The 14,061-nt window shown below is 38.9% G+C and overlaps 2 protein-coding genes across 2 annotated transcripts; both read left to right on the top strand.

Annotated features, from left to right (window-relative positions):
- The first annotated feature begins 739 nt into the window (after nt 1-739).
- LOC139729281 (E-selectin-like) lies at nt 740-4,034 on the top strand. The gene is made up of 4 exons (XM_071640209.1): nt 740-825; nt 2,012-2,203; nt 2,865-3,059; nt 3,823-4,034. The coding sequence occupies exons 2-4, from the start codon at nt 2,056-2,058 to the stop codon at nt 4,032-4,034; spliced, it is 555 nt and encodes a 184-aa protein (XP_071496310.1). The 5' UTR covers nt 740-825; nt 2,012-2,055.
- A 2,348-nt stretch (nt 4,035-6,382) lies between these two features.
- On the top strand, nt 6,383-13,690 carry LOC139729266 (P-selectin-like). The gene is made up of 8 exons (XM_071640196.1): nt 6,383-6,396; nt 6,736-6,945; nt 7,898-8,083; nt 9,500-9,697; nt 10,584-10,719; nt 11,349-11,470; nt 12,259-12,447; nt 13,470-13,690. Exons 2-8 carry the CDS (start codon nt 6,852-6,854, stop codon nt 13,667-13,669), a joined length of 1,125 nt encoding a protein of 374 aa, XP_071496297.1. The 5' UTR covers nt 6,383-6,396; nt 6,736-6,851; the 3' UTR covers nt 13,670-13,690.
- Nucleotides 13,691-14,061: the final 371 nt, after the last annotated feature.

Below are 14,061 nucleotides of genomic sequence, written 5' to 3'. Positions count from 1 at the left end.
GGGGGGGACAAATCATATCACCCATCATTTGCCCTTGTTATAAAGCGATAGACTTGATTGCTCAGGGAAAAATTTACACTCTACAAAAGAAGCTAAATAGGCATGTAAAGTGTTGATATTCCACACATAGTAGATACCATGAATTTTTTTGGACTATACTTTAGAAGAGATTAAATTTTTATTCAGAACTCTGTTTATACATAGAGATACTCATAACATGTTGTAAATGAAATGCGATGCCTGTTAAGTACCGGCGTTACAGCAAAAAACTTCTGTTGTATATAGATTAATATAATCTGTGATGCTCTTAAAACCTTGTACATTTTATTAGTGGACACAGAAATTAATTTGAATTACTTAAACGTCTGTTCAATATTTACGAGTTTCCATGTGATGATCTAGCTCTCTATATTTCTGATAATATTATCAAGTGTTAACAACGTTTTAAATTCAATTGCAATCATTTTACATTTTCATTATAAAAGCGACGTTTTTATGTTTTTTTTTGTTGTACACATGCTATTCGTAATCAGCATGACATGACTTTTATTTTTTTTTACATCGTGATTACACCACCTCTGTGTCGTCTTTATTAATAGATAATATGTGTGTGCATGTAACTTTCTTCAGTTGCAATATGTCCACGGCTGTCCTCTCCCAACAATGGTGCTGTGTCCTGTACAAACGGGCGATACATCAGTTCGCGGTGTACCTACCAATGTTCCAGAGGCTACACTTTTGCCGGGGGATCGGTAAATCGGCAGTGCAAGAGACGATCTGGAAGTCAGGACGGGTATTGGGGCGGGACATCACCGTCCTGTGTCAGTACGTTCCCACCTCGCTGAAGCTTTTTCCTCCTCTAACTGTGTATGATTTGAATAACTAACTTTAAAATAAGTGTAATTATTTCCATTATAAGATGAAAATGAAAGTTATTAGCGTCAGCTGACGAGTCAAAAAATAACCAAAATGTAGAATAATGTCAATTGTAGACAAAAAAATGCTGATGTATAGGTTCGAGTACAAAAGAAGAACTCTATACTGTTTTGTGCTCATTTCCTTCCAAAGTTGGTCTAGCTCCATTTTGGAATCGAACTTCCCATTCGCATAAACTGATAAAAGCTATAAAATAGCATCGGCCCAAAGAGGGTTGTGGGGGCGCCATGAAAGAGCTGATTGGTTGATCACTCGTCTTCTTTACGTCCCTCAGAACTGAAAGCTGAAAGCTTAATAATGGGGACATGAAGCTTAAGAAGAAGAAGAATATTATTAAACTTTGAGTCTTAAACATTTTGTTCGTGTGTTGGAGGAGAATAGCAAAGAAATAAATACGTTATAGCAATATTTTTCTCAGCTTGTAATTACTTTCATTGATATGTCATGTGACATAACATCCGTCCTGATTTTTTGTAGTCAGACATGGGGAAGTCGGTAATTAAGGATTATAGACATTTATTGAAAGTATCCGTTTAGTATTGGTGTCATGTCCTCCGACGATTTGCAAAGGTTAATGAAATAATTGTCAAGATTTCCAGTTTTTCGCGTCTCCCATATTAATCTGGTTTTGAACAGATTATAATCATTTCAAGGAAAAGTCGTTTTCGTTTTTACTAGAGATAACGTCATTTGAATTTTCTCAGAGATCTTTTCCTCGTGCATATTTGCATGTTGATTGTGATAGCGTTCTCAAATCTCTCAGATCAATGATGAATGAATCACAGCTGTAGATAGAAACTTGTGAGTGCACAAAGTTGCAAGGTCCCTTTTGAGAACTTAAATGATATATTTTTCACATAACATCGTAGAAGGAAAAGCTGCGTAGGCTAGATACATGTAATCCACTGAAAGCAATACAATATCTCATTTTTCTCCAAAATCATTTTCTTATCAATTTTTTGAGATATATTTCCATTCACTGAACGCAATCAAAATCAACGTGGAACATTCTGATGCTAATTCGGGGTGGCAATCATGTTTTGAATTTTTCCTTCTTATTCCATGCCCTCATTAGCTCTACAATGTCCCAGCGTTAGTCTACAAGATGCTCTGGTTGTCATGGCACCGTGCTCGAGGTCATACGGGTCTGTGTGTCGTCTGGGCTGTGAGCCGGGTTATGAACTCATTGGGAACAGCGAGCTGACATGCACTGCGGAGCCAGGAGAAACAACAGCAACGTGGGCGCAAGGCATTCCGTCATGCGCACGTACGACCATTCTTTTTTTTTTTTCACGTCGTAGTCGGTTTTCATTATTAAAAGAACTCAAGAAAAGGCACACGCGGAGATCATGATACTAGCTTTACTAGGTTGGGTTATCTATTGAGTGCAAGTTAACCAAACGTAGTCGGATGCAAAAGATATGAGTCAGCGATAGGTTAGACTGTTATTTCATGATACGTTCCCAATCAATCTTTCTTTTTTTTTTAAATTCTCACGTTTACAGTTTATCCTAGCGAGTATCTCTTTCCAGTCTTATATAAACACATTTATAAACAATCACCACGAGTTCATATCACATTCCTTTTTTTAGGGGCCGCGGAACTTTATTTTTCTTCTTTTGTCCCTTTTGTTTGTGTGCCTGTGTACGTGTGTGGAGGGGGATGGGGATACTCGCGGAGGGTTTGAAACCCACCAGAAGTCGTGTTGTTCCTTTTTCTTTTCTTTTTTTATTGTTAAAGGTAAAGACCCCCCCCCAAAAAAAACAAAAAACAAAAAAACACACACAAAAAAACAAACAAATGGGGGGGGGGGGGGAGGGGACATCACCGCCCTTCCTCCCTTCCCCGGTTCTGGGGTCCCTGCTTTAATCAAATTAAAAGATGTGATGCAATTCATGTCCGACACTAGGATTTTTTTCCCCGAACAGGAGTACAATGCACGAAGCTCTCTGAATCGGCCGGTCTGCAGACCATCGTATCCCCAGAATGCCCCGAGGGAAGCCTGGTACCTGCTGGTAACCAGTGCCAATATACATGTTCACCTGGGTACTACCTTCAGGGAAACAACGCCCTCACGTGTCAAGACGACCGTACCTGGGCTGGGGAAGTCCCGACGTGCCACGGTGGGTGCTCGTAAATCGCTCAAGATAATCTTGTTTCTTTCATGGAGCATATCGAAATGCTCCATGAAAAAAAAACAATAAAAGTTGTCAAGGCCATTCGTCTACACACTCACAATCCGATTTATACTAAAATATTGAGATAATTATTTTTCGCTAATACAAATAGAATAGGCAGAAATTAAAACGAAAAGCTGCATAAAATACAAAAGCTAAACAATACGACAGCATAAGATGTCAGCTTGCACTATACTATGCCATCTCTTTATTCATTGTTTCGTCGTAAATCTTGTTTCCCCATCCCTTTCTGTGCTCTAACTTCTAGGCTTCCGTGCGGTGCACAATAGCCCGCGTCCCTTGCACCTTGTCGGTTTTCTTTCTGATTCTATTTTCTATGGAAAACTGTAGTGTGTGTTCTAGATATTCTAGTCTTATTCATATCACAAAATTTATATTCGTTCATGCTTTTAGTTACTCGTTTCGGTTTAGAACAATTGGACAGGCTAAACTGGGCAAAAAGAAATGATGAGATGATTGTGTGATATGAATCAGTATGTTATGGAGATTTCACCTAATGAATTATGCAAATCGGTCTTAAATACCCTGCCCTCCATATGCGCTTGATTACAGGTGAAGGCCACTGCGTAAACCTATTAATTGTGAATTACGCAGTTTGCCACGTATCTAAGATAAACCGTTGTTTCTCGACCAAACACGACCGGCGTTATCATGGTAATGTAGCCCGGAGTTTATTCCCTTTTTCTAGTTATTTCCTGCGAGGTGAGCGAGCTTCCAGTTCCCGAGCACGCAGAGTTACGAGGATGCACCAATGAAAGAGAGATGTACGGTACTGACTGCACCCTGGCATGTCGCCATGGTTACGAGCCCGACACGCCCATACAGATGCGCTGCTCTGATGATGGAGACAACGATGAGACAGGAGTTTGGAGTGGCGCCCTCCTCACTTGCACTGGTTAGACTACAGCCATCTTGTCAGATGGAATCCTATATCCCCCAATACTGCAAATCCTGTCACCACAGCCGCATATTTCAAAGATTAGCATAAACACACGTCCATTAAAATTTATAATGAAAAAAAAGATAAGGACAAAGCGATAAACCACTGGAAGAGTTTGAAGACGAATCGATGTTATTTATTTCCCCTCTCTTATCCTTGTTTACCAATACCCAACTCACTTCCGACATGGTGCATGTGGTATTCAGATCTAACGTAGATCCTTGAACTTTCGGGTAACGTATCATTTTGAAAACAGTAAAAAGTGCTGATGGTCCTCGACTTGAGCAAAAGTGAAAACAAATTTTGTACTTTGTTAGAAGGCAAAACTTCGTTACAAATACTATGAAATTAATCACGAAACACTCAATGTAAGAATAAAAAGTAATATGCTATTAAAAAGAGATATACATCTAATGCCTGGTCTTTTGCGTTTATGAAGTAATGTCAAACCTGATGTATACCGCGTTTTGTATCATCCCGTTTCCCTATTCATGACGACAGTTGTTGATTGCCCAGCCCCACTGTCACCGGCCAATGCAATCGTTGTCAGTAGTTTTTTGAATAATGAAGACGAACGGATAGATTGAGACACAGTAAGATAGATACAGACATTCCATACTTCAATACATACATTGGAAAGTTTATTGAAAATCGACATGTTGAATGTGAATGAATAAATGTTACAGGTGTCTGTGATAACGAGATATTCATAGCAATAATTGTAATAATATTGCAACTATCATTTTAACGACAGCTGTTATTCTACTTGCTCATTTCAGCTATGATAAAATAAACAGAATCCACTTGAAAAATATGATTCACAAGGGGGGTACAATTAAAAGAACGCCAACTTAGATGCAGCCCCCAAAAAACAACAACAAACAAACAAAAAACAAACAAACAAACAAACAAACCTGCAATCGACAAAAGCTTAACCACGTACCACATTTTATTTCTTTTTTCTGGTGTTGGGTTCAGAAATTGTTCCACCATAATAATGTATTCATATCATATGTATTGTGCAAAAAAAAAAAAAGTGGGGGCCTCATTATTACTACTCTCTGCATGGTTCTTTATGGTTACGTTCAGACGTGACGCCACCCTTGCTCGAGTGTCCGCAGGACCGGGAGTACTGGACCAGCTTGATAGAAACAGCAGCCCTCATTCCTTGGGATGAGTGGGAGCCTCTCATGGTAACTTTTTACTAGGTTTATCCTTATCTCACACCTACAGTCTTCTCTCCAAGAGATACGGGTAAAAACATCTCAAAAATTTGTCTAGAAGAATGCGATAGTATAGATGTGTGAATGAACTCCATTGGTAAATAAGAAAACGAATTTCACGTGTTTCACTTCAACCCTGAAAATCCCAAGATTTTTTTTTCTACTTCGATTCTGATCAAGGGATCTCACAGCTTGAACCTGTGTTATTTTCCGTAAAACTATTTTTGAACCTGCTCAGAAATTAATCATTTTGCCACTGTGAAAAAGTGGAGGAGCTTGATTTCATGCAACAGTATTTACGACTACAGCAATCATAGCTTATTATACATTTACCAGTATTTCGGCTAGTCCGGTATCTTTTATACCGGAAAACGATATATAACATGGAACGCATTTTTTTTTTTTTTTTTTTGGGGGGGGGGGGGGGTTAGTATAGGTGTTACACCTCGTAACTTAGGCTTTTACTGAGTACCAATAATATATATCAGTAAATCTAAGGCGTGATAGACGCTTATTTACTTTCTGTTTTTTTTTCATTTATTTGATTTACTTACAATCCAAAATTCAATAGTCATAAAATAATGCACTACAAGTAGACAAAGCGAAGCAGCCAATACATCTTTTTTTTTTTTAATAAGGATAGAAATAAGGGATGTTGATACGAGCATCATCTCGAAAGGTACTGGAAAGCTGCTAATTATCCCTACATACATTGTAAATAATTTCTTTTCATAATACTATCATAATTATTTCACCTCTCTGCCAAAACAGAAATTACGTACATTGAAATATTCAGCTTTCATGTTGTCAGTGCAAACTGATATGAAATAAAGGTTGTAGGTGTGACTATTTGTAGCATGCTATAATGTTAACACTAAATATTCAAAATTGAAAAGATGGCGCTCAACTTGTCGGCTATCATCCCGACAGGCAACCGATCTTGGTGCACCTCTGGTGGCAAGTCTTTACAGTATCGACTCTACGGAACTGTCTGGCATTCCTCCACAATCCCTCGAAGAGGGCGCTCATATGCTTGTCTACCGAGCAATTGACGGGTCCGGCAATGTGGCTACCTGTTCATTTACTATACGAATCAGAGGTCAGCAATCCTTTGTTAATCCTGACTGCCAGTGCTTTACTGTGCCTATTGATACAATGACGTTTTGTAACCTGCACGCAGTCTTTGTATAGCCAAGAAAATACTTGCCATGTGGAACGAAAAGCAAATTTCAGTTAGGAGCAAAGAAGAAGATGATGATGAAGAAGAAAAAGTACTGACAGGAAAAAGTATTAAAAATGACTATTTCATGATGTAGCTCGAGACATTACAATCCTGTGAATGCTATGACCAATATATCCGCATAGAGCACTAAAACTTACAGTACAACGTATGATAATAATTAACTGTGCATGGTTCCTTTATCTCCTTTACTCCCAGTAACTCGCTGCCCACCTTGGCAGGCTCCGTCTAATGTGAACGTCTTTGGTAGCTGCCTCTTGGGGGGTCTGTTTGGTACACGTTGCCTAGCAACCTGCTCAACTGGCTACACCCCGATGGGTGTATTACAGATATCGGCCAAATCATGCAATCGGTCATCGGCTGACAGAACGCGAGGCTTCTGGTCCGGCCCAGATATCGCCTGCACAAGTAAATACTCGCTCGGCTTCTTATTATCTCTCTTCGACATCATCAGGCTTCAAATCGTAGATATTTTTTTCCTTTATTCGTTTGTTTGTTCATTTAATTTGAGAAACTTCAGCAGTATTCTTGCTGATGAACATCCTTGATAAAGTGAAGGGGTGTCCTCCGGCTAACTCACTAACTTAACGTTTTCTTAATAACAAAGACTAGATGTTAAAAATAGATGATACACTTATGACATCTAATAGCTCAATGAGTATGCATCTGATGATACTGAAACTTACATGGTTCATAGCTAAATTTTGTCGAAGACAATTTGGGCATGATATCAGGTTTTAGTTTTATGAAATTCATGTTTAGTTTCTAAGTTAGTTTTCCAACAAGTGCACACTGTCATTTACTCGCGCACACACACACACACACACACACACACATACACACACACACACACGCACACACACACACACACACACACACACACACACACACACACACACACACACAAATCGTAAGTACAGTGAGTTGGAAAATGAACAAAATCTGGAACCTAACTTAATGAAAAAACATGAATTTCAAGAAACTACATGTAATTTATATCCAAGCCACCTCCATCAAAAGTGTACACTATTCAGTAATACCCCATATCCATTTTAGTATCATCTGATCAATAATTTTGAGCTGTTAAAGATCGAAATTGTGCCTTGCTGTTCTTTTTTTAAACAAGTACAATTTACCAGGGCATCCATTTGTGCAGCTTCAAATGATTACATTCTAATTCATAATTGTTATGGTATTAAGGTATGCATAATGAATCAGCATTATGGGGAGTTGAATGGACATCATGTGTCTTTTATAATCATTATTCAATATTTTGTTTATTTTTCATCTTTTTTTTTTGTGGGATAACATACAAGATGTCAAATAAGCACTAAATTTAGTACAATTTTGTGTTCTACAGTCGTACGCTGCCCTCTACCGTCGACAATCAACGGGTTCAGCTCTGACTGCTCGACGAACGTCACCTACGGAACGACCTGCAAATTTCAATGCAACCCAGGTTACAGGACACCCTATGGTGACGAAGTTTCAATCAGGTCTTGCCAGGCCGACTTTACTTTCAGTGGACAAGATTTTCAATGTACAGGTATTCCATTGCTGTACACTATCATCTCTTCTCATGTCAGCGCCATTGAACTTGCTCGTTCCACTCACAAGTATCAGAAAGAAACATGAATGTTTTTCCATCGTAAGATTTATGATATTAAATCTACAACCATAACAATTTTAAGCCATTTCGCAGTTCCACTTTGCGCATGAGCAGAAGAAAGGTCATTAAAACAAACAGGCATGTTTGTTTTTAACTTCACTTGGATAAGCATCGGTGATGTAAAGATTATTCATGTAATCCTCAGTATCAAATGCTGCTTGCAAGCACATCCACCTGACAGCAAAAGTGGTATTTGGCAATATCAATAGAAAGAGATTGCTAATACATTCAATGCAAAATAATGAAAAGGATGCTTTCCCAAGTGTTAACTGACGGATCATTCTGGTCATCTGGTCTAAGCAAGTTCATTCTTTGTTTGAACAGCAATGAATTATAATTTAAAGCTTGCGCATTACTTTGCTCTAAAACGAGTGAAGTGCCCCTAACCGACTGAGAAAAAAGAAAGGTCATTTAGACCAATGTGACCATGAGCTAACTCCGAACAGCTTATTGATATAACATTTGCAAAATCCTCCAAAAGGAACATAAACCATTGCTCCAATTACTTAAAAGAATCCATTGCTTCCTTAGCAGTCAGGTAAAACGACCTAATTAATCATAATTCAAATACTTTCATAACTCTGCAGGCTAGGGTTTTACATCAGTCAGAATTACAGTGTTCATGTTTTTTACAAGGTAATGTCTCTTCATTGCTGATACTCTCATCTAATCAGCTATGTCAGCACTTCGATGCAACTAAGCTCTTTCTTTGTTAGTACATGTTGTTGGGTGTCGAACCCGATCTAAAATCATACAAAATCGTCAGCCCCAAGAAAAGGGTTTGAATCACCATTCGACTGTTCAATGCCCAATACTTCCACAAAACCCATTCTGCATGTTGGATCTGAAAACATGCTCTTCTCAGCAGAAGTTTGAATCTGCTCATGCTTATAATGCCACGACGACTGCAACTCCAAATTGTTTCTTTGTTTTCAAACATCAGAAATACATTCTCGAAATATGTACAAAATCTGGTAAAGCACAAGGCTGCATGTCACTTTTTTGTGCAAATGTCTAATCTTTTCTCATAAAAATTATGCGTTGTACGTTGTACTTCCCGCAAACTATTTTGGCTTCTAGAAATGGACTCCAATCAAAGGTTTGATTTGTCTCTAAGTAAACACAGGGAGGTAGAGACATAAAAAGACCCGGGAAAAAGACAAACATAGACGTATGTACATGTGTCAAATTAGACGAATATCTACGGTCTACATCCGTACTGCGAAGCAATCGATAATATTAACAGTCCATAACGATGAATGACACCCTAACCTTTCACTTGTTTCTCGCCAGAAATCAAAACCTGCCAGGCCGGTTTCGACATTGACCACGGCAGTGCTACACCGACAGAGTGTATGACACCGTCACCGTTTCCCTTTGGAACCAACTGTTCGTTCTCCTGTAACCATGGTTTCCAGCTCCACGGCCCCCAGTCTCTCCTCTGCACTACGGATGGAGTCTGGAATGAGCTAGTCACGCCCTACTGCCAAGGTTATCACCCATACTAATCCAAGTAGCCCCCAGTTGTCTGTTAGATTGATGAATTGATTTAAAGACTAAAAATTATTGAAGGACTTTTTTCTGCACTTTCAGTAACAAAGATTTCTCAGCACTTTACAGCAAGACAATTACATGATTAAAGAGGATACGTTCAAAATAAAATGGTCCAGACTCTTGGGAATATATTGAGAGTATACTTAAGAAAATAAAACTGGTGTATTCGTTTCACTCTTACTGTCACCTAACTCATGATCTATGAAAAAGTATATTTGGTATGTGGAAATGTCAATGGTCCTGGCGTAATACTTATGCATTGCTGTACTTTACATTTGTGCCATACTTGTAAGAGCATGTCTCATTCTAATGACAAAACCTAGCTTCTGCAACACTTGTCATTTTACATGAAATTTTGCTTGTATAGCAGACCATTGATGTCTGCATAGCAAGAGTCAACTTTAACATCACACTGCCTTCCTCCGCACACCAATGAAAGCTGCATTCTCTGTTGTAGTTCTTATCGGCCTGAAACAAACCAACAAACAACAACAATAAAGATATGTGATGTCAGTCATACGTAATTATTACAGCTGATTTGCTGAACATGACTTGCTGAACACTGAATCCATCAAGCCGTCGATGACTGATCTAAAGCTTGTATAAATTTGAAAAAGATTAACATATAGGAATAACTAATCTCTTTCAATCTCCACCAGCAATGGTAGGTTTTTTAACTGAGAACAGTTTAGGGTTTTGGGTTTCTAGTTACGGTGTTCGTCCACGATTATTTGATGCGGGGAGGAACACGTTTAATCCTAAAGATCCTAAAGAGATTAATTTGATGATCCTGTATACTACTCGCTCTGCAATCTTCCAACAGATATCCAGGCACCATCCTTCGACGTGGAATGCCCTCACGTCATCAATGTGAACGCCACCAGGGGTGTCACCTCTGCTATGATGAGGTTCACGGAACCCGTTTCCAGGGACAACTCGGGCCTAAACATCACAACTCGGTAATCTGGATTCGAAAGCAAATGGGAAAGTCAAGTACTCTAAATGTATCTAGATCTCTTCTAAGAAATATCACCGAGTACTCGTGAAGTTATTCTTGGGAATAAGAGAGTTAATTAGGTGAGAGTAATGAGAGGAAAGTGTAGATGAGGAAAATAAGACAGGACAAGATTGCGCAATGACGCAAATTTAAGCCAAATCACCCTAAATCATCTATGACGATTAAAATCCGCCGAAATGCCGGATGTGAGGCTGAGACCATTACGAAAAAAGAATCAATCGTTTGTCCTTATTTTGCCTACAATCCCCTACATAACTAAAATCCCCCTTTTCTCTTGAAATATTTTCTTACAATTTGATGTCTGTATCTGTTATTGGTAGAGGGTCTCATGAAGCATAGTAGTTGTTGTTTTTCGGTCAGTACTCCTTTGGGCAAAGCCAGCTTAAAATCAAATGGTATTACTAGTATTTGAAATTATGTCTTTCTCATATGTGTTTTTTTTTTAAAGAAAAAGGGGGCCAGAGAGCAGCAACGTATTCTGAAATGGGTTTGACATTATTGTTTCGCTTGTAAAAAAAAAGAAAGAAAAAGACCCAAGTCATCTTTACCACTCTTTACTCTCAATTACAGGATCACGTCAGGTTCCTTCCCCCTTGATGATGTTTATCCAGAGGGAGTGACAACAATAACCTACGAAGCCACAGACCCCAGTGGACTATCCTCAAGATGTGACGTCAGAATCAATGTCCACGGTTCGTTGTAGTGTTTTTGTTAATGGCTTCATGTCATTTTCACTTTATTTCAGTATCACTTTAGTCAATTCAGATTCATTCCATTTCACGGCATTTCATTTCATTTCATTTCGTATCGTTTCGTTTTGTTCAGTTTCGTTCCGTTTCATTTCATTTCATTTCACTTCACTTCGTAAGTATCCAGTTGCCACATATATAGGTAATTTGAGATGATTATACAATTTGATAGTATGCATGGCCGGCAAATAGTAAGTATGAAAGCAATAACAAAGTGACAATATCAAATGAAACTGGTATTTCCGTAGTCGTATAAAGCAACTTCCTAAATATAGATAAAAATGAGGATCGACTTGTTTGAAAAATCTGTAAACATGGGAGAAGCATAAATCACTGCACACACACACACACACACACACACACACACACACACGTATACAGATATTTTGACGACAGAAACTGGATACAGATGACAATATGACCACGATGGCTATTTCGAGGTACTCTCATAAGGGCATGCTGAGTAAGTTTGTCAGATTTTAAACCACTCCCTTCTTTAAAAAAGAACCCCAAAACAACACAAGTTTCCTTCTAATTCATGAAATTCTTCCGGCGAGATGTTTTCATTGCAACTGATTGACAAATTGCGTCGATGTAGGCAATTTGTCAATCAGTTGCAAGTTTCCTTCTATTACCCATTGTTGTATGTAAGAGCAAATCTTGGAAATAATTCTTATTCATCAACTGATGAGAAAAATCAGTGACAGATTCCCGGATGATCCTTCATCCAGTCTTTAGGTGTCCCAGCCTGCACTCCCCGATACATGGCTCGATGGACGGGTGCGAAGATCCAATCTACGGCAGTCAATGCAAGTTTAGCTGTGACCTGGGCTACGAGCTGATTGGACGTCAATATGTCTCATGTGACCTATCATCTGACTTCACACCTATTTGGGACAGCGCTCTGCCAATGTGCCGTAGTAAGTTGAACTATAAAGCTGTTCTTTACAACGTATACGTGTATTATTTCTTCATTTTCCGCATTAAATCAACAGTTGTAAAATCTCGCCCCTGTTTAGTTTCATGGCCGGCGCAGCCGTGGGGGCCGTGGGGGCTCGGGCCCCCACACTTTTTGTGCACCATACACAGGAATACCTAAGGTGTCATCACTTCGGGCCCCCACACTTTTTTCAACCCGGAAGGACGTAAGTGGCACTGAAATAGAAATAGATAGAGATCTTGAAGTATGGCGGCGGTAAGGTTACTAGTATGTTTTTTCTCTGAAGACCTTTTTTTTTTTAAATAACACCCGGAAATGATTGATTGATTGATTGATTGATTAAAAGGTCTTTATTCAAATAAAATCTGAGTCGGCGACTAAAAGTCGAATTACACAGATATACAGAGATTATACAGCAAAACAGATGAAATAATAACATAATGGACCTTTTTTTTTTTTTTTTTTTTTTTTTTTTTTTGCTTGTCAGCTGAAGAAACCGGGAAGTGGACGGGAGAAGAGATGAGCCGACGTGTTTTGTTTGTTTGTTTATTTTTTGCTTGTTAGCTCATGAAACCCGGAATTGGGCCCCCACACTTTTGAAAACGCTGCGCCGGCCCTGAGTTTGTCTCAAGTTAAAACAATTCAATTCTTAAGCTTTATTGTACGAACAGCGTCAGCCTTTGAGACCTCCACTGCTTTTTCTTACACAGTTTCCTTACAGCAATGTATATATACGACGGAAATGGCTTTGAATGTGATAAAGACTACCGATTTACGAATTTGGCCTGTGCACATTAGTTATCGTCACATGATGGGATTGAGTAAACAAGCTAAGAGTAAATGAAGCTACCCAACCCGGTAGAAACGATGCTCTCTCATTACCAAACTGTATAGTTGTAAGTATTTTGTACCTGTAATGTATACTTGAGAACCACGGAAACTAGAAACTTGACAGCTCTTTTTGTATCCCATCATTCCATCCCGTTTCTTTCCCCCTCCCAGTAAGAATGTGCCCACAACTCGTTGTACATGCACCCGCCTCTCTCTCGGGATGTAACCACCTTTCCCCGCTCCCATACGGGACTACGTGTGCCTTCAGCTGTCCCTCTGGCTTTGAGGCAATAGGTGAGAAGCAGGTGCTATGTCAGGCAGATGGTACGTGGACATCTGAGGACATCAAGTGTGAACGTAAGTCTAAGTAGTTGACAGTACCTAAGAGTTATTATGCCTGAATATGCGAATTTTAGACATTAAAGCTAGGTGTATTAATTAACTATTTCCTACAATTCTATTATACCACTTCCTATCCTTATAATTGACAGTATAAAAAATTCGCAGAAGTTCGATAATTCAACGTGTCAGTCAATTTTTACTATCTCGTACTTTTTGTTAGACGTTGCTGCCCTTTCCCCGGCCCTTGTTTGCTTGTTTGTCTCTTCCTTTAAAGAACGCTGTTTGATAATTAGGTGATACGCTATCAGCGTATCACCTATTGTGATTGTCAAAATCTCTCTTTATTTCTTTTTATTCTTCTTTCTTTCTGGACAATTTTGTGTCATCAATATCTCAAGAATGACATTACGGAATAACATGA

The sequence above is a fragment of the Diadema antillarum genome, unplaced genomic scaffold (genome assembly GCF_040938485.1).
Source record: "Diadema antillarum isolate AM-2024a unplaced genomic scaffold, OU_Dant_1.0 seq00000233_RagTag, whole genome shotgun sequence".
In the NCBI taxonomy this organism is placed as follows: Eukaryota; Metazoa; Echinodermata; class Echinoidea; order Diadematoida; family Diadematidae; genus Diadema; species Diadema antillarum.
This window is presented reverse-complemented; position numbering and strand designations above follow the sequence as displayed.

Bases quoted from the DNA above. Each gene is read 5' to 3' on its own strand.
- LOC139729281 (XM_071640209.1), top strand. From the start codon at position 2,056: ATGGCACCGTGCTCGAGGTCATACGGGTCTGTGTGTCGTCTGGGCTGT. The intron at 2,204-2,864 runs GTACGACCATTC...TTCCCCGAACAG, and splicing joins AGGCATTCCGTCATGCGCAC to GAGTACAATGCACGAAGCTC. The intron at 3,060-3,822 runs GTGGGTGCTCGT...CCCTTTTTCTAG, and splicing joins GGAAGTCCCGACGTGCCACG to TTATTTCCTGCGAGGTGAGC.
- LOC139729266 (XM_071640196.1), top strand. From the start codon at position 6,852: ATGGGTGTATTACAGATATCGGCCAAATCATGCAATCGGTCATCGGCT. The intron at 10,720-11,348 runs GTAATCTGGATT...TCTCAATTACAG, and splicing joins GGCCTAAACATCACAACTCG to GATCACGTCAGGTTCCTTCC. The intron at 11,471-12,258 runs GTTCGTTGTAGT...TCCTTCATCCAG, and splicing joins CGTCAGAATCAATGTCCACG to TCTTTAGGTGTCCCAGCCTG.